Consider the following 18,436-nt stretch of genomic DNA (forward strand, 5'->3'; position numbering starts at 1 on the left):
TGCTGTTTTTTTGTGGTCTTTTTTGGAGGTAGTGGGAACCGAATCCAGGACCTCCCATGTGGGAAGCAGGCACTCAGCCTGCTCCCCGCTGCTACGTTTTGCTTCCAATCCATTTCCCCTGCCACAGGTAACCGCACCCCAATCTTCCTCTGGGAAACACCCATTCTCCCTCAGTTTAGGGGAGCAATCTGTCCCCCACACACGCATATTCACAGCTCCAGTAGGCAGGACCGCCAGAGCAGCAAGTCATCTTAGCCCCAGGGGCTGGTTCACGACCAGCCAGCCCTGGGAGCCCCTGGGACTCCCATCAGATCCTGGAAGCAGGGAGGACATAGGCCTGCAGCTGAGACCACTCTCTCTACTGCTGGGGACAGGCCCCTTGCCGGAGAAAAAGGCCAACAGAGGAAGGCAGAACTGAGAGGCAGAGAAACCAGGTCTCCATGACAGTCTGAGCACCCGAATCCAGCCATGCCTGAAGCTACCCCTGACCTCTTCATCCCAGGGACCAACAAATCTCAAGCCCGTTTGATCTGGGTTTCTGTCACTTATGGGAGTCTCACCAGACCCATGTCCTGACTCTCTTCTCCCATGAAGGGATGCTCTGGCCAGATTATAGATTCCTGGAATGCTAAAGTCAGAAGGGTCTGTAAAGCACACTGGCCTAGGAGTGTTTTGTTAAATGGGGGGCAGTGAGCCCCAAGAGGGGAGGGAGCCCTGCTGGCTCTGCAGTCCTCGCCAACCTTCAGTCACAGGCGCACATTCCTCACAGCTGTGTACCACCCACATCGTCAGTTATGGAGCAGTTTTCTTTAAACAGACTCATTCCAACCTAAAAAATGCCTCAATGGGGAAACTTCATAAACCATAAATGGAAGGCCTATCATCTGGTAATCTTTAAAATAAAGGAACAACTATTAAAACAGAAACTCCATCTGAAGTACACATTTAATGAGCAGGGGGACTCTGGCTCCGTGAAGCTTATGGGCTTCTGGGCAGAAACTAGACCGCAGGTTCAGCTGGGCCTCCTGCAACCCGGCTTCCGCTTCCCAGGCAATTCCAGCCTGGATCCTGGGTTCTAGGACAACCAGGGCTGGTATTCGGGGTACAGCAGGGTGATTATTCCTACCAGGTGGTCCAGGGGGCCAGGCACTGCATCAGCTTCTGCCCCCAGAGCCCATTTGCTGCTTGGACTCTCCCTTACCCCTTGCAGTCCCAGGGCAGCTGAGCTGCGGAGCCTGCCCTGCTGCCACCCAGGTGCTCCCTCTTCTCCTGGGGCCAGAGCTCACCGTAATCTGCTTGACGTCTTCTTCTGCCTCGTCCTGTGAAGAGTCTCCTGCTGCAAGAGAAACAAGGCCCTGCCTTGTAGCCTCTAGTGGAGCCCAAGCTCCCCGTGTGGGGGAGAACCCCAGCTCTGCCCACCAGGGGGAACTCAAGCACCGGGCCTCTGTGAACTCTTATCTTCTAGACAGAGGTAGTCGCATAAGTTAGTGCTTCTCAATGGGGGAGGGGGGGCAATTTTACTTCCTAGGGAACATTCGGCAACACCTGGAGGCATTTTCGGTTCTTACAAGGCTGGGGTGGGTGGTGCCACTGCCATCCAGTGGGCAGAGCAGGGGAGCTGCTCAACATCCCACAATGTGCACACAACAGCCCCCCACCATGCCCCCAACAGCCATTTGGCCCAAAGTATCTGAGCAGAAGCTGAGAAATCCTATTATGTCAAGAGACAGTCTGTGTTTTTCCCAGACATCTGAATACTGAGACTATTTCTGCTCCTAATTATTTTTCCCTTATTATTTTTTAATGCAAGTAATAAATAAATGAATTGTAGAAAATGTAATCTAAACCAAAATTAGAACATTCAAACAAACCTCACAGCTCAATGATTAGTTTCCCTCTCTTAATGCAGTTTTCTACTTCACTCTCCATTATGCAAACCTTTGTTCTTAAAAAATAAAGAGGATACCACTCGTCATACCCACACACCATGTATCATACACTTATGTGACTTGCCTTTTTCCCACAATATTTTGCGAACTGCGGTTCTCCATCTATAAGCCCACACATACAGCCCCCGTTTCGGAGTGCACAGTGCTCCGTTGTGGGGCTATATAACCACTTACTGGAGATGGCTGAGGAAAGGGAACAAAAATCCAGCAGTGAATGAGAGATAAAGAAAATCCACACCCAGTAAAGGAATGGGTGTGCAGAGAGCTTCCTCTTCTAAACCCTTCCGTGAGCATTCTTTCACTTAAAACTCGCCTCTGAAAGATCAGGAGCCACAGCTCCATTTTGTGCTGGAGAAAATGTCACCCCAAAGTTTGCCTTATGGCATTTTTAACCTTCAGTTCTATTTGAAACAGAAGCACAAAACTCCCGTAGGACAGATGTTCATTACAGCACACCATATGAAGGCCAAAGAGTAGAAGGAACCCAGAGGGGCATCTGCTGGGAACGGAGCAATGATCCGCAGCATCCCTGTGATGGAATGTGGCAAGGGCAATGGCACGGGCACTTGGGCACGATCAGCGCCAGGTGCTGTTTAGTGTCTCTCAGGCTAATTCTTCAGTCTTCAGAACTCTATGCGATAGGTACCCTTGCTCTCACTTTGGGGAGGAGGAAACCAAGGCAGAGAAAGGCCAAGTGACGGGCCCAAGGTCATGCAGCTGATAATAAGAGCTCACAGACTCAACCGCCACATCTCCATGCCTTTCTCAACAAGCAAACCAAAGCACTGAAGAGAAGGAGGGAGATTATTCCTGTTCTAATGTGGAACAACCTCCAAAATGATAGTGGGAGGTCAAAAAGGCCTTTCCTTTGTTTTAATAACTGGGTGGTACACGGGAACTCTACTTTATGCCTGACTTTTCTGTAAACCTGCAACTTTTCTAATAGTCTTTTTTTCTCTCTCTCTCAAAGAAAAGGCCTTCCCTTAGCAGAAATGTGAATAAAGTATACAAATAATGGCCTCTGCGTTTACAAGGGGACCTGGCCACACATGCACATGTGTACATGCTCTCTCTCTCTCTCTCTCTCTCTCTCTCTCTCTCTCTCTCTCTCTCTCTCTCTCTCTCTCTCTCTCTCTCTCTCTCTCTCTCATACACACACACACAAACACACAGCACAGAACCCTGCAGTTCCTCTGGGGATGGGTACTTGGGAGGTGGGCAACCAGGTGGAAGACTTGATTTCCACTACTGATCCTGTGGATTATTTGAATATTTTTACATGTACACTGGCTCTCACCTCTATGCCTTCCATAAAAATAAACAAGCAGGGAGGGCAGGAGGGAAGAGGGAGGGACGGAGGCAGAAAGGAAGGGAGGGAAGTAGGCAGACCGAAGTAAATGAAAGAAAATGTAGCCCAGAGAGGGGAAGCCGGTTGACCTCCTGGCTATACAGCTGCAAAGCCCAATCAGAACCCAACCCTTCCAGCCACTGTCACGGGAAACCAATCCTGCCTTCCCAAGGACCTTCCTCTCCGGCTGAGCACTGGGGCCCTGAGCAACAAGGGCAATCCCTTCAATATTTTTCCCTTTACTAACTCTCCCATCCTGCCAAGATGCAGACAGACAGCAGCAGGGCCAGGAATCCAGAGCTCACCCTCGTTGGCCGCCTCCCTCTCGCGATGCTTGGCATCTGCCTTATCCAGGTACGAGAAGCTGGGTCGCAGCTGCAGGATGCCGTGTAAAGGCGTCAGGTGGAGCTCACCTGGTGGAGGAAGAGAGTTTGGGCCTGCCTCCAGGATCTGGCTGACCCCAGTTTGGCTGGCAGGGGCTTCCTCAGGGGACGCTGCTGGCCCTGAAGCCCATGCCGAGCCACCTCCACGCCCCGTCCATCCTGGATCCTAGAGCCCTGGTGCTCCCAGGCCGGGATGACCCAGCCCCCACCTGGGCCCCGCTGCACACACCTGGTCAGGACGTGAACTTCTCTTCTGCTCAAACCCACTTCCTTGAGGCCCATCTCCTAACCCCTCGTCAGGCAGTCGAGGCCCTCGCAGCCCTGGCTCCCGCTAGTTACACACCTCACCCCAAACTGGGGGCGCCAGACACACTGCACAACTCACAACTTGCCTGCACCAAACACGCCCTGCCTCGCAGTTCCTGAGCTTTGCTCCAGCTCCCCCCAGACTCCCTGTCCTGCTCATCCTGCCCCCTCTTCCAGTCGCCATCCCACCTGGCCCTGGCCCTGAAACAAGTCCAGTCGTGCAAACGTGGCTGGAGAAGCGCCTGGGAGGCAGAGGAGGAGCTTCAAAGTGGTCTCTGACCAAAAGTGTGAGTTTTCCCTATGAGGCAGAGCTCACTAGTTCTTCTCTGGTGGGCAGTGCAAAGACAACTGACTTCCGCCAAGTCAGGCAGACTTGGAATAGAGGACGTCAGCGTGCTCAGGGCATAAGCAGCTCTGAGAAAGCCCTCTGGGCTCCAGCAGGAATGGAATGCTTGTGATCAGAAGTAAATAAATAAATGGCACTGGCTGCAAGAGCTATGCCTTAAAGAATCATAACCTTGAGACACTGGTTCAAAACAGAAGACTTTACTTACTTCCTTGACGCTAGTTTGGATTCTATTCCATGTCCTAAGGATTCTAATTAGTTTCATTTATTGTGTCCTAAACTCTAAACACTTAATAAATTAAGTACTTTGTATTTTTAAACAGGTTTCTTGAGATATAATTCACATATTATACAATTCACCCATTTAAAATTATATAATTCAACACAGTTTAGTAATTTCACAGGGTTGTGCAACCATCACCACAATCTAATTTTACAATAAACATTTTCATTACCCAAAGAGAAACCATGTATCCATTAGCAGTAACTCTCCATCCCTCTCCCACCTCCAGCCTTAGGCAACCACTAATGTACTTTCTCTACATAGATTTCCCTGTTCTGGACATTTCCACGGAATCAGACAAAATATGGCCTTTTGTGCATGGCTTCTTTCAGTTAGCTTCATGTTTTCAAGGTTCAGTTATCAGAACTTCATTCCTTTTTATGGCCAAAGAACATTCCATGGTATGGATAGATTACATTTTGTCTATTCATTCTCATCAGTTGATGAGACATGTGGGTTGTTTCCACTCTGGCTTTTATGAGTAATCCTGCTAAGGATACTGAGGTACAAGTTTCTATGTGGACACACATTTTTGCTTCTCTTGGGTAGATACCAAGGAGTGGAATTGCTGGGTGATAAGAACCTTGCATTAAGAAACAAATTTCCACCACCTATCCCAAAAGTTATGCTGTACTTTGTGCGCATGCGTGTGTGGAAGCTGGTGTCTATCTCACTAGGACGCTGACCTGGGCACCTCATCTTCATTAGCTCAGACAGTGTCTAGCCAGAAGTCCCCAAGAGCCAATGCCAGCCCCTTGACGATCTGCTTAGCCCTGTGTGTGTGCTCATGGTAGCTGGGGAAGAAAGAGGGTATTTTTTTTCTCTTTACTTAAGTTAGCTGCCAACTTTAAAAATAGGTCTTACCTAGTAAGCCAGCACCCTGGGTTCTCTTCCAGTGTGTGAAGGTCTGGTAGGCTGAGTCTGTACCCCCACACAGCACCCCGACCCTCCCCACACTGGCCCTACTGCACTAGCTCCTCCCCTGGTGGGAACAGGACCCCGGGCGAGCAGCGTCTCCCCTCCACCCAGAGGCTGCGCCCAGCCCGTTACCTTTCCTGTAGAGCGCGGCCGCGTAATGGGACGTGTTACTGGTGGTCTGGGAAGAGCAGAAGGTCTGTTTGTCCATCAGCTTCCTGGAAGCAGTGGGAAAGCAGCCGTCAGGGGTAAGGAAGCTCCAGGGCACCCCACCCCAGACCCCTTCTGATCCAACAGACAGGGCCCAAAGGCATAGGCTCGGCCTCGGATGGGGGCTGGGGACATCCAGCTGTGCCGCTCCTGGGCGACCTTTCCTTCTGTCCCAGAAAGAACTTGTCACAGGGTCAGAAGCTTCCTAGTCACAAAGATTCTGCACTGGGCTGGCCACACCGAGGCTGGGACCCTGGGGGCAGCCAGCAAGGGGGCAGAGGGACCTGGCGTCTTGACGGCCCTCTAGAGCCTCACTTTGACAGCAGGGAAGCCGAGGAGGGCCAGGGGCCCAGGGAACTCACGAGGAGTATGTGCTGCTCTCATCTGCACAGGCGCCGTCCACGTTCAGTGCAATCTGCTCCCCTTTGCTGCGGCAGTAATTGGGATTCAAGGTGTCGATGGCCATCTCGAGCTCTACCTGGAGGCACCAAGCACCCCCGCCTGCTATGAGGCCCCTGAAGAGGTGCTCCCCAGGGGGCATGCCCACCCCGCCAGGGCCACCTCCTAACTCCGGTCCCTGAGCGTGTTCCTCCCAGGGGTCCCCTGGCTTCAGTAAACACCCAAGGTCACAAACCCAAATACCAAGAGCCGTGCCGGAGTGCTTTTTCTTGGGGGGGTGGAGGGAGGGTTCGTACAGTTTCTGGCTTGCCTCGCCCCCTGCCCCCCATTCCCTTCCAGGCACTGGACTTCCCTCCTGCCTCCCACATCTCCGTCCTCGCTGCCTGTGCCCACGAGTCTGTGGGGCCTGCTCCCCCCGCGCCTGAGCCCACTCTCTAATGCATTTCGAGCCTCACCCTCCCTGGCCTCTCTCGAGCTGCCCGCCCCTTTCTTTCTGGAAACTTTCCTCCCCCGTGAGCTGCTGCTTCTCCTCCCAGTGCTCTAGTCACTCCGCTGAGCTTCCAGGCCCCTCGCCTCCACCAGCTCCCACCCTCATCGCCCGCCCACTCCCACCCCAGAGGCCGTCCAACCTTCTGCTGCTTGGGCTTGATCTTGGCTGAGAGGTGTGGAATATCATCGTAGGGCATCGAGGCCGGGCGCACAGGGTACTGAGGAGGAAGTGAGCCATCAGCGAGCCTGCCCAGCCCCCACCAGAGCTGGCCTCCAGCGGTTCTGGCCAAGAATCAAGAGCCACCCTCCCACCCCCAGCGGGGACCAGGGAACCCCAGGATTGACTGGCCCCGCCATCAGACTCCGCCACTGGCCACTGCCTGCAGCCCTACTTCTCGTGGGCTGGCCTCCTTCCAAAAGACAGTGTTAGGGTGGCTTTGACTTCCAAGGGACATGCCTCAACATCAGGAACCCAAACGGCCCCTGTGCACATGGCCCAGCAGGTTCTAGTAACCCAAGGAGCATGGCCATGGGCATAGAAGTGAGGTTCCACGTTCTCACTTCCAGTTTACAGGCCACATGGGGAAAGAAGAGCCAGTTAAACGAGTCCCCCAGGAAGCGAAGAGTGGAAAAACAAGGCTGGCAAAAGGTTGTTCATTGGTGAAGTGGGGTGAAGGACATATGGGAATTCACAACACCATCCTCTCTACTTTTTCATATGTATGAACTTTTCTTTCATAAAAAATTGAAAAGAGAAATAAAGGAGCTGGTCTGCCCCCGCCCGCTTAGAGAGCCCCCTCTGCACCTCAGCTTCCTCGCATGTCAAAGTGTTTTCATACACATCGGTTCACCCTGAAACCTGCTTCTCCACAATCTCACACTGAAGACACCTTTCCACATCAGCCCTCGCGGAGCCACGCTCTCCTTCCTTTTGCCTGCACATGGCATGGACATGCCATGCTTAGCGTCACGCCCACAAAGCGCTGCCTTCATGGCCTCGTGCCTGCGGAACGAGCCTGGTGGGGGCGTGGGCAGGCAGACTGTCAACTCCACCTTTTGGGGACCATTTCAAATCAGCTACATTCTAGCCCAAGGAAACAGTTATTTCCTAAAATAGCAAGGTCCAGGGCAGCTCTGAGATCATCTGACCTCAGGTCAGGAAGGGGGACAGGAAGGGCACAGGCGCTAGAGCCGAACAGGCCTGGATGCCAGTCCTCACTCTGCCACCTGCTACCTGTGGGGCCTCAGGCAGGCTCCTCGCTGCCCTCAGCGGGCACCCTCCTCACCTCACAGGGCTGCTATGAGCACAGAGAAGGCAAACGGCGCTGCCCCTCGGCACCAGGCCGGGCACATGGTGCAGGCAGTGTGTCTAACCCCAGGGCCGCCCTCCCGGCAGCGTGGCTTCACCACCACCACCACCACCACCTCACAGCCGAGCAAACAGGTCTGAAATGCCCCGACGGCAGAACCTCAGCCACACGGCTGGGAGAGGCACAGGCGGGGAGTGGACCCCAGGCCTCTCGGCTCCAGTGCCAGGTTCTTCTTGGTGCCCCACAGCTCCAGGCACAGCTGCTGCCTCGTCCCAGCCCCCAGGTGGGGGAGGGGGAGCACAGAATATTAGCTAACATGTGCCTCCCACTTCCTCATACACAAAATAGGGACAAAAACACTTTTAATAACCTTATGGGTGGGAATGGAAAAGTGGTGCAAAACAGCCTGGCAGTTCCTCAAGAAGCTGAAGGCCAGGCGACCCAGCAGTTCCACTCCTAGAGGAGAAGCCAAGGTCAGTGAGCACACCAAGCCTGGGTGCCTGCCTTCACGAGTGCTATTCAGCATGGTAGTGAGAGCAATTAGGCAAGAAAAATAAAAGGTTTTCTATGAAATACCTTGAATAAGCAGATTACACAGAGACAGAGAATGGGTTACAGGTTACCAGGAGCTGGGAGTGAGAAGTGATGGAGGAAAGGGGAGTCACTGATCAGTGGGTGAAGAGTTTTTGTATGAGGTGAGGAAAACGTTGGGGTAATGGATATTGGTGATGGTAGCACAAAATTGTGAATGTAATTATTACCACTGAATTGCACTGCTTCAAAGTGGTTAAATGAGTTGTATATATATTACTACAATAAAAAATTTAGACACAAAGAAATAAGAGGCACCAAAATTGGAAAGGAAGAAGTAAAACTATCCCTATTCAAAAACAACATGCTCCTATATACACAGAAAATCCCAAAGAATCCACAAAAAAGCTACTAGTGCTAATAAATTCAGCAAAGTTGCAGGGTACAATATTAACATATAAAAATCAGTTGCAGGAAGAGGACTTGGCCCAGTGGTTAGGGCATCCGTCTACCACGTGGGAGGTCTGCGGTTCAAACCCCAGGCCTCCTTGACCCGTGTGGAGCTGGCCCATGTGTAGTGCTGATGCGCGCAAGGAGTGCCCTGCCACGCAGGGGTGTCCCCCATGTAGGGGAGCCCCATGCGCAAGGAGTGCACCCCATAAGGAGAGCCGCCCAGCGCGAAAGAAAGTGCAGCCTGCCCAGGAATGGCGCCGCACACATGGAGAGCTGACACAATAAGATGACGCAACAAAAAGAAACACAGATTCCTGTCCTGCTGACAACAACAGAAGTGGACGAAGAAGATGCAGCAAATAGACACAGAGAGCTAGCAACAAGAGAAGCAGACAAAGAAGATGCAGCAAATAGACACAGAGAACAGACAACCGGGGCGGGGATAAATAAATAAATAAAATAAATCTTAAAAAAAAAAAAATCAGTTGCATTTCAGTATAACAATGAACCATCTGGAAAGGAAATTAAGAAAACAATTCCACTTACCATAGCACATAAAAGAATAAAACACCTTGGGATACATTTAACCAAGGAGGTGAAAGCCTTGGACACCAAAACATACAAGACAGAGCCAAAAGAAAGTAAAGACCTAAATGAACGGAAAGCCGTCCCACGTTTATGGATTGGAAGATTTAATATTGTTAAGATGTCAGTACTACCTAGAGTGATGAACAGAGTTAATGTAATCCCTATCAAAACACCAATAGCCATTTTTATATTAATGGAAAAGCCAATCCTCAATTTCATTCCAAATTGCAAGTGTCCCAAATAGTCAAAATAATCTTGAAAAAGAAGAATGAAGTTGGAGTTCTCACAGTCCTCAATTTCAAAATTTACTACAAAAGCTACCATAATTAAAACTGTGTGGTATTAGCACAAGGATAAACATAACACACCAATGGAATAGAATTTAGAGTTCAGAAAAGAGCCCACACGTCTGCCAGCTGATTTTTGACAAGGCTGCCAAGTTCATTCAACAAGGAAAGAAAGAATAGTCTTCAATAAATGATGTTGGGACAACTGGCTATCCACATGCAGAATTAAAGTGGACTCTTATTTCTCACCATATATCTAAACATAAGAACTAAAACCATAAAACTCTTAGAAGAAAACATAGGGGGAAAATCTTTAGGAACTTGTATAAGGCAATGGGCTCTTGGATATGACAACAAAAGCCCGAATGACAAAATTTTTAAAAATAGATAAACTAGACTTCATCAAAATAAAAATACTTTTGTGCATCAAAGGACATTATCACCAAAAGTAAAAAGACAGGGACGCGGACTTGGCCCAGTGGTTAGGGCATCTGTCTACCACATGGGAGGTCCGCGGTTCAAATCCCGGGCCTCCTTGACCCGTGTGGAGCTGGTCCACGCGCAGTGCTGATGTGTGCAAGGAGTGCCCTGTCACGCAGGGGTGTCCCTTGCATAGGGGAGCCCCACGTGCAAGGAGTGCACCCCATAAGGACAGCCGCTCAGCGTGAAAGTGCAGCCTGCCTAAGAATGGCACCACCCACACAGAGAGCTGACACAAGATGACACAACAAAAAGAAACACAACAGAAGCCGACAAAGAAGATATAGCAAATAGACACAGAGAACAGACAGGCGGGGGGAGGGGAAGGGGAGAGAAATAAATAAATAAATCTTTTTTTGAAAAAAGGTAAAAAGACAACCTACAGAATGGGAAAGAGTATTCGGAAATCATGTATCTGGTAAGGATAGAATATCCATAATACATAAAAAACTCCTACAACTCAGTAACAAAGAGACAGCCAACCCAATTAAAAAATAGGTAAGGACTTGAACATATATTTCTCCAAAGTAGATATGCAAATGGAAAATAAGCACATGAAAAAGATGCTCAACATCATTGTGGTTAGGGAAATGCAAATCAAAACCACACTTCATATCCACTATGCTGGCTACTATCAAAAAAACAAAAAAAACAAAAAAAACAGGGGTTTGTGAAGATGCAGAGAAATTGGAACGCTCCTATTTGCTGGTGGGAATATGAAGTGGTGCAGCTGCTGTAAAAAAGTCTGGGAGTTCCTCAAGAATTAGACAGAGAGGGAAATGGACTTTGGCCCAGTGGTTAGGGCGTCTGTCTACCACATGGGAGGTCCGCGGTTCAAGCCCCAGGCCTCCTTGGCTGGTGTGGAGCTGGCCCATGCGCAGCGCTGATGCGCGCAAGGAGTGCCCTGCTACACAGGGGTGTCCCCCGCGTAGGGGAGCCCCACGCGCAAGGAGTGCACCCATAAGGAGAGCCGCCCAGCGCGAAGGAGGGAGCAGCCTGCCGAGGAATGGCACCGCCCACACTTCCCGTGCCGCTGACGACAACAGAAGCGGACAAAGAAACAAGACACAGCAAAAAGACACAGAAAACAGACAACCGGGGCAGGGGAGGGGAATTAAATAAATAAAAATAAATCTTAAAAAAAAAAAAAGAATTAGAGAACAACCATACAATACAGCAATACCACTCCACTCCTAAGGATATAGCCCAAAGAACTGAAAGCAGAGACTCAAACTTTTATGCCAATGTTCACAGCAGCATTATTCACAATGGCCAAAAGGTAAAAACAGTGCAAGTGTCCACCCACAGATGGATGGACAAACAAAATGTGATCTATCCATACAACAGAATAATACTCAGCCATAAAAAGGACTAGACTTCTGATACATGCTGCAAGGTAGATGAACCGTGAAAACATTATACTAAGTGAAATTAAGCCAGACACAAAAGGACAAACATTGTATGATTCCACTTATAGGAGGTTTCTAGGAAAGGAAAATTCATAAGAGACGGAAAGCAGAATAGTGGTTATCAGGGGTTGAGGAGAGAGGCAATGAGGAGTTACTGCTTAATAGGTACAGCGTTTGGGATGATGAAAATATTCTGGAAATAAATAGTGGTGATGGTTACCCAACATGGTCAATGTACTTAATGTCACTGAACTATACACCTAAAAATGGTAAAAATGGTTAAAATGGTTTTATGTCATAAGGAAGGAAGGGAGGGAGGGAGGGGTAACAAAAGACCACATACCAAATGATTCTATTCATACAAAAATCCAGGACAGGAAAATGTACAGGTAGAAAGTGGATCAGTGGTTGCTTATGCCTGAGGGATAGGGGGAGATAGACGGGTAAGAGCTAAAGCAGTTCTTCTTGAGGTGATTAAAATATTCTAAAATTGGGAAGCAACTGTGGCTCAAGCAACTGAGCTCCCATTTACCATAAGAAGGACTCGTGTGGAGAGGCGCAGGTCCCTGTGTGGCAAAGGGATGCACCAAAAAGACAATGATGCAACCAGATAGAGGGGGAAAAAATTCTGAAATTGATTGAGATGATGGCTACACTTATCTGTGAACATACTGAAACCAAGTGAACTGCCCACTTTAAATGGGTGAATTATGTGGTAATGTGAATTATATATCAACAAAGCTATTATAAAAAAAAGAAAAAGGAATGATGTACTGATATATGCATCAACATGGGTGAACCTTGAAAACATCATGCTAAGTGAAAGACACAAGTCACAATGCCTGACTCCATTTTATAGGAAATATCCAGAATGGGCAAATCCATAGAGATAGAAAGGAGATTAGGGTTTGCTTGGGACTGGGGGAGTTGATAAGGGGGAAATAGAGAGGGACTGCTAATGGGTACAAGGTTTCTTCTAGAATGGCCAAAAATATCCCCAAAATAGAATCTGGTAGTGGGAAAGTATGGGAGGGGTAGGGAGTGGGGCATACAGTAATCCCCTATACTTTTTATGTAACATTTATGTAATCTAATCTCCTTTCAAAAATTAAAAAACTGAAATTAAAAAAAGAATCTGGTGACGGTTGCCAAAACCCTGTTAATATACTAAAATACATTGAATTGTATTCTATTAAAGAGTGAACTATATGGTATGTGAATTACATTTCACTGAGGCTGTTTTTAAAAACATAATAATAATAACCGTATTTATTTTGAGGCTGAAATGCGCTAATACTGGAAAGTGCTTTAAGCAGTGCAGCCCACATCAATGCCCAGTACCCAACAGCCACTAACATAAGCTCCTGGACCACTGGGGGCGGGGGAGGGGGCAGCCAGGGATGAGAGCTCAGGGCGGGACTCACGATGGACAGGACTGAGTGTTCACCAGTTCTGCCCTGGACCTGCTGCTCATGCTCCAGAGAGCCCCCTCTCTCAGCCCCAGTCGCAGGGCGGCTCTCATGTTCACAGGGCTAACTCTCTGCCAGGCAATGTTCTAAGTACTTTGCTGTGGACTCATTCGAACCTCACAAGGGCCCAGTGAAGACCTTATTATTACTCTCACCACTTTGCAAATGAGGAGACTGAGGCACAGAGAGGTTAAGGAACTTGCTCAAGGGCTCCCAGCTGAGATGTGCCAGAACAGGCCCCAATCCCGACAGTCCTAGAACCCCCCCTTACATCACTCTGCCTCTTGCGGGGCTGTCGCCTTGGTTTTCCTGGCTTTGAAATGAGAAGCTATTATCAAGCCAGCCATAAAAGTGAGGGAACCAGCTTATCAGTGCCTCCACGGGTCTAAGCAAGGCGAGGCTTCCCATCATTCCTCGTCCACAACTGTGTCTCCACCACCCCACCAACACTTGCTTTCCCTCCCCTTTGACTTCAAGTCCCATAATTACCTGAAACAGGTAGAGCTTCTCTGCCAGACTTTTGGCCAAGAACACGTCAATCTGGGAAGCAAGGGAAGAAGACTTAACCAGGAGACAGAGCACAGCACCCCCATGTGCCCCAGGCATGTGCCCTGAATTTGAGGTAAGGGGTAGTGGCTGCGAGAGGCAGGTGAAGGGAGGAGGAAATAGCTCTGCTCATGCTAAAAACAGAGGGAATCCAGTCTCCAATCTGGATGCTTCTATAGCCAACAGCTCATGACTCCCTCCCTCCAGGGGAGCAGGATAAGTAAGGGCCTGGCCGCCACCCGGTACACCACAACCCAACAAAAAGACCTCTCCTGCAGGCTGCGGTGCTCAGGATGCTCCCCAGAGCTGGCGGGAACGGTCTGCTGGGAAGGATGGGACCGGGAGGGTGTGCTCATCCGCCTGTCCCTCCTCTCTGTATCTTCCACCCCGGCCACCCTGGACCAGCCACCACCCTGTCCTAGCATGGTCTGCAAGGCCTGGCATGACCAGACGGGCCCTACTTTCTTTCTTCTTGTCACTGCCCGCTTCTGCACTCCACACCAGCGGCAACCTCCCTGCCCTCTGGCGCATGCACATCACAGGAACACATTATCTTCCACTACCGAGCCTTTGCACATGCTGTTCCCTCCACCTCGAATGCCTTTTCCATGTGCCTCCGTTCCTCATCCTCAAGCACCGCAGGGCCCTGTTCTGAGGCCCTTGGTCGCCCTCTATCCTCACACCAATCACCCTATTTTAACTCCTGTTTCCACAGTGCACCCACAGCTTAGATGCACTTAAAGAACTTGAATTCAACACTTTATCAGCATCTCCCCACAAAACCACAGAAGAACGATCTTTATTGCTCGCCAGGGACCTTCTCCTTGCCCCCTCCCTTCAAACTAGACTTCATCCTCCACTGATACAAAGGCCCCAGCCACCTGCAGTTAACTTTTGGGTTTTGACTTCCAAAGGTCTGGGTTCTGGGTTGGAAGGATTTGAAAGGCAAGTGTGACTATAAACCCTTTTCTCTTTTGCTGCCCTCTGGAACCCACCATCTGCATGCCGAGACCTCCTCCTTGTGAGTCTCCCCCCACAGATCCTAAGCTTGCTGAGGACAGGGCTTTACCTTGTTCATAGCCCCTGGCACCCAGGAGGGAGCCGATGAATAATTGCTGAAGGCCTGAATCGGGATACACCCAGGAAGAAGGGGGAGCCCATTCATTCATCGACAAATAGTCACAAGTACCTATTAAGTGCCAGATACTATACTTGCCTCCATGGATACAGTGGCGAAAGAACAAAACCCCCCGTCCTCATTAAGCTTACAGTCTAGTGGAAGGAGACAGAGACAAGCAACTGAACTGATACAGAGGAACAGTTAAGTGCTAGGGCCACACCCAAGGTACAGCCAAGATAAGGAGGCCAGGGAGTGAGGCAGTCAGTGAAGGGCCACTGATCAGGTGCCACTTGATCACCTAGTCAAGTACCTGCAGGAAGTGGGGGGAGTCAGCCAGGCAGGCATTTTAATTATTTTTAGGCGGTACCGGGAATTGAACCTGGGACCTTGTTCATGGGAAGCAGGTGCTAAACCACCAAGCTACATCTGCTCCCCAATGAGAATTGGCTTTTTTGTTCATTTGTTTTGTTTTTGGGAGGTACCAGAGATCGAACCCAGAACCTCATGCACAGGAGGCAGGGGCACAACCACTTGAGCTACATCCACTCCCCTAGGCAGGTATTTAGGGGAAGAGGGATCCAGGCAGAAGAAACAGTAAGAGGGATGAAGAGTGCCTTGGAGGCCGCCTGAGGAGGTGAGGAAGGGACCCAGCCCTGCTGCCTACAGCCCTGGGCCCAAGGCACGTCTCCCTGCCACACCAGGCAGTGCGGAGACTAGCAGTTACCTCCTGTACGACTGGGTCATCCTCTTCATTGGCCATACTAGGGGGGAGCCAGCCGCGCAGTCCTCGGACTCAATCTGCAAGGGAGGGGAAGAGGCCTGGACCATCAGTCAGTCGTTCAAGCAGCATTTCTGGGGCACTCACATTGCGACAGGCCCTGCAGGAGGAGGCACCCGAGACAAAAAGAAACTGACCATTCTATCTCTCTTGTGGAGTCAACAATGGGCAGTCAACTATATACCTCATTTCCCCCACTTTCCCTCAAAGAAGAGAGACAAAAAAACACCAAGCAGTGGGTGCAAATGAGTAGACATGAGTCAACACATGTTGGCTGTACCTGTGGGGAAGAAGAAATGATGGTTTTTGGGTTTTGGTATGTTTTTGTTTGGAAGTACCGGGGCCAGGGATTGAACATGGAACCTCGCATATGGGAGGCCAGCACTCAACCACTGAGCCACATCAGCTGTCCTGGGTTGTTTTTTTCATTTGTTTTGCTTGTTGTTCTTTTTTTTTTTTTTTTCAGGAGGTCCCGGAAACCAAACCCAGGACCTCCCATGTGGGAGTAGGCATTCATCTGCTTGAGCCACATCCACTCCTAGATACGACTGGTTTTAAGAGTTTCTTTTTTTTTCATTTCTCTCCCCTTCCCCACCCCCCAAGTTGTCTGCTCTCTGTGTCCATTCACTGTGTGTTCTTCTGTGTCCACCTGGATTCTTGTCAGCGGCACGAGGAATTTGTGTTTCTTTTTGTTGCATCATCAAAAATCTTGCTGTGTCAGTTCTCCGTGTGGGCGGCACCACTCCTGGGCAGGCTGCACTTTATTCGCGCTGGGTGGCTCTCCTCACGGGGAGCACTCCTTGCGCATGGGGCTTCCCTACGTGGGGGACATCCCTGCATGGCAGGGCACTCCTTGGGCGCATCAGCACTGCGTGGGGGCCAGTTCATCACACAGGATAGGCGGACGCTCTATCTGTTGAGCCAAATCCACTTCCCTTAAGAGTTTTTTGACCACTCCAAAGAACTCACTGCCACCCAGGAGGATGGGGCTAGCTGGTCTACAGCCATGATTAAAACACTTAAGAGCTTAGTGAGGGTCAGGTAGGAGCTTTAAAAAAGTTGGAGAGAAAATAGTCACTGCTCCTTAAAAAGTTAAACACAAAACACCATACAACCCAGCAATCATACTTCTAGGTATATACTCAGAAGCACTAAAGGCAGGGACTGAGACAGATATTTGCACACCGACATTAAGAGACGCATTATGCATAGTAGCCCAAAGGTGGAAGCCACCCAAGTGACCATCAGCAGATAAACTGACCAATAAAATGTGGTCTCTCACATAATGGAATTAGGACTCAACTGTAAAAAGGAACCAAGTTCTGATACATGCCACTACATGAAGGAACCCTAAAGACATCAAGCTGAGTGACATGTCAGACAGAAAAGGACAGGTACTTTATGATCCCACTTGTTATGAAATAGTTAGAATATGCAAATTCATAGAGATTGAAAGTAGAGGACAGGTTACAATAGAGACTGAAAGTAGAATATGCAAATTCATAGAGACTGAAAGTAGAGTAGGAGGGGGAAAAGGGGGGTTAATGCACAATGAGTGCAGGGTCTCTGGGGTGATAGGAAAGTTCTGGTAATGGCTGGTGGTAAAGATGGCACAACACTGTGAGGGTGATTAATTCTGCCAAATGGTCTACTTGGGAAGGGTTGAGATGGGAAAGATCATGTTGTACATAAGGTTCCACAATTTTAAAAAGAGAGAGAGTAAAGAGATAACAACTAGGGGGGGTGGGGGGGTGGGGTTGAATGGGACCTCACATATATATTTTTAATGTAATATTATTACAAAGTCAATAAAAAATAAAAAAATTTAAAAAAAAAAAAAAAAAAAAAAGAGATAACAACTAAATGCAATACATGAACCCATACTGGATCTACTAATGGAGGACATTACTGGGCCATGTGAAAGACACAGAATATAGACTAAGCTTTGTATTAATATTTGGTTTTTTTTAGACTTTTTTTTTTTTTAAGATTTATTTCTCTCCCCTTTCCCGCATCCCTGACAGTTATCTGCTCTCTGTGTCCATTCACTGTGTGTTTTTCTGTGTCCACTTGGATTCTTGTCAGCAGCACTGGGAAACTGTCTCTTTTTTGTTGTGTCACCTTGCTGCGTCAACTCTCTGTGTGTGCGGCGCCACTCCTGGGCAGGCTCCACTTTTTTCGCGCTGGGCGGCTCTCCTTACAGGGCACACTTCTTGCGCACAGGGCTCCCCTACGCAGGGGACACCCTTGCATGGCACAGCACTCCTTGGGTGCATCAGCACTGCGCATGGGCCAGCTCCACACGGGTCAAGGAGGCCCGGGGTTTGAACCCTGGACCTCCCATGTGGTAAGTGGATACTCTATCAGGTGAGCCAAATCTACTTCCCTGTATCAATGTTAAAGTTCTTGAACTTGGTAATTGTACAGGCATACTCGTTTGAGTGTGCCTGGCTTTACTGTACTCCACAGATACTGTGATTTTATAAATCGAAGGTTTGTGGCAACCCTGCATCGAGCAAATCTATCGGCACCATTTTCCTAACAGCATGTGCCCATTTTGTGTCTCTCTGTCCATTTTGGTAATTCTCACAATATTCAAACTTTTTCATTATTAATAGGGTTGTTATGGTGATCGTGATCAGGGTAATGAGTGAACTTTGATGTTACTATTGTAATTGTTTTGGGGGCACCATGAACCATGCCCACGCAAGACAAACTTGATAAATGTGTGTGTGTATGTTCTAACTGCTCCACCAACCAGCTGTTCCCCATCTCTCTCCTCTCCTCGGGCCTCACTATTCCCTGAGACAGAAAAATACTGAAATTAGGCTAATTAA

At 49.2% G+C, this 18,436-nt stretch overlaps 1 protein-coding gene across 5 annotated transcripts in view; it reads right to left on the minus strand.

Annotated features, from left to right (window-relative positions):
• Positions 1 to 18,436, minus strand: part of POLR3E (RNA polymerase III subunit E) — a 41,371-nt gene that overhangs the window by 14,422 nt on the left and 8,513 nt on the right. Inside the window, exons 2-8 of one of the 5 annotated variants that reach the window (XM_004462993.4) lie at positions 15,546 to 15,619; positions 13,645 to 13,695; positions 6,769 to 6,846; positions 6,103 to 6,168; positions 5,666 to 5,748; positions 3,603 to 3,710; positions 1,287 to 1,336 (exon numbers count right to left, since the gene is read on the minus strand). In XM_004462993.4, the coding sequence (XP_004463050.1) occupies positions 1,287 to 1,336; positions 3,603 to 3,710; positions 5,666 to 5,748; positions 6,103 to 6,168; positions 6,769 to 6,846; positions 13,645 to 13,695; positions 15,546 to 15,574 (465 nt within the window). In that variant the 5' untranslated portion in view covers positions 15,575 to 15,619. Of the gene's footprint in view, positions 1 to 1,286; positions 1,337 to 3,602; positions 3,711 to 5,665; positions 5,749 to 6,102; positions 6,219 to 6,768; positions 6,847 to 13,644; positions 13,696 to 15,545; positions 15,700 to 18,436 lie in introns of all 5 variants that reach the window. The other 4 variants (XM_058286285.1, XM_004462992.4, XM_012526958.4 and 1 more) reach the window with 4 other exon arrangements.

Source organism: Dasypus novemcinctus, chromosome 23 (assembly GCF_030445035.2).
Source record: "Dasypus novemcinctus isolate mDasNov1 chromosome 23, mDasNov1.1.hap2, whole genome shotgun sequence".
NCBI lineage: Eukaryota > Metazoa > Chordata > Mammalia > Cingulata > Dasypodidae > Dasypus > Dasypus novemcinctus.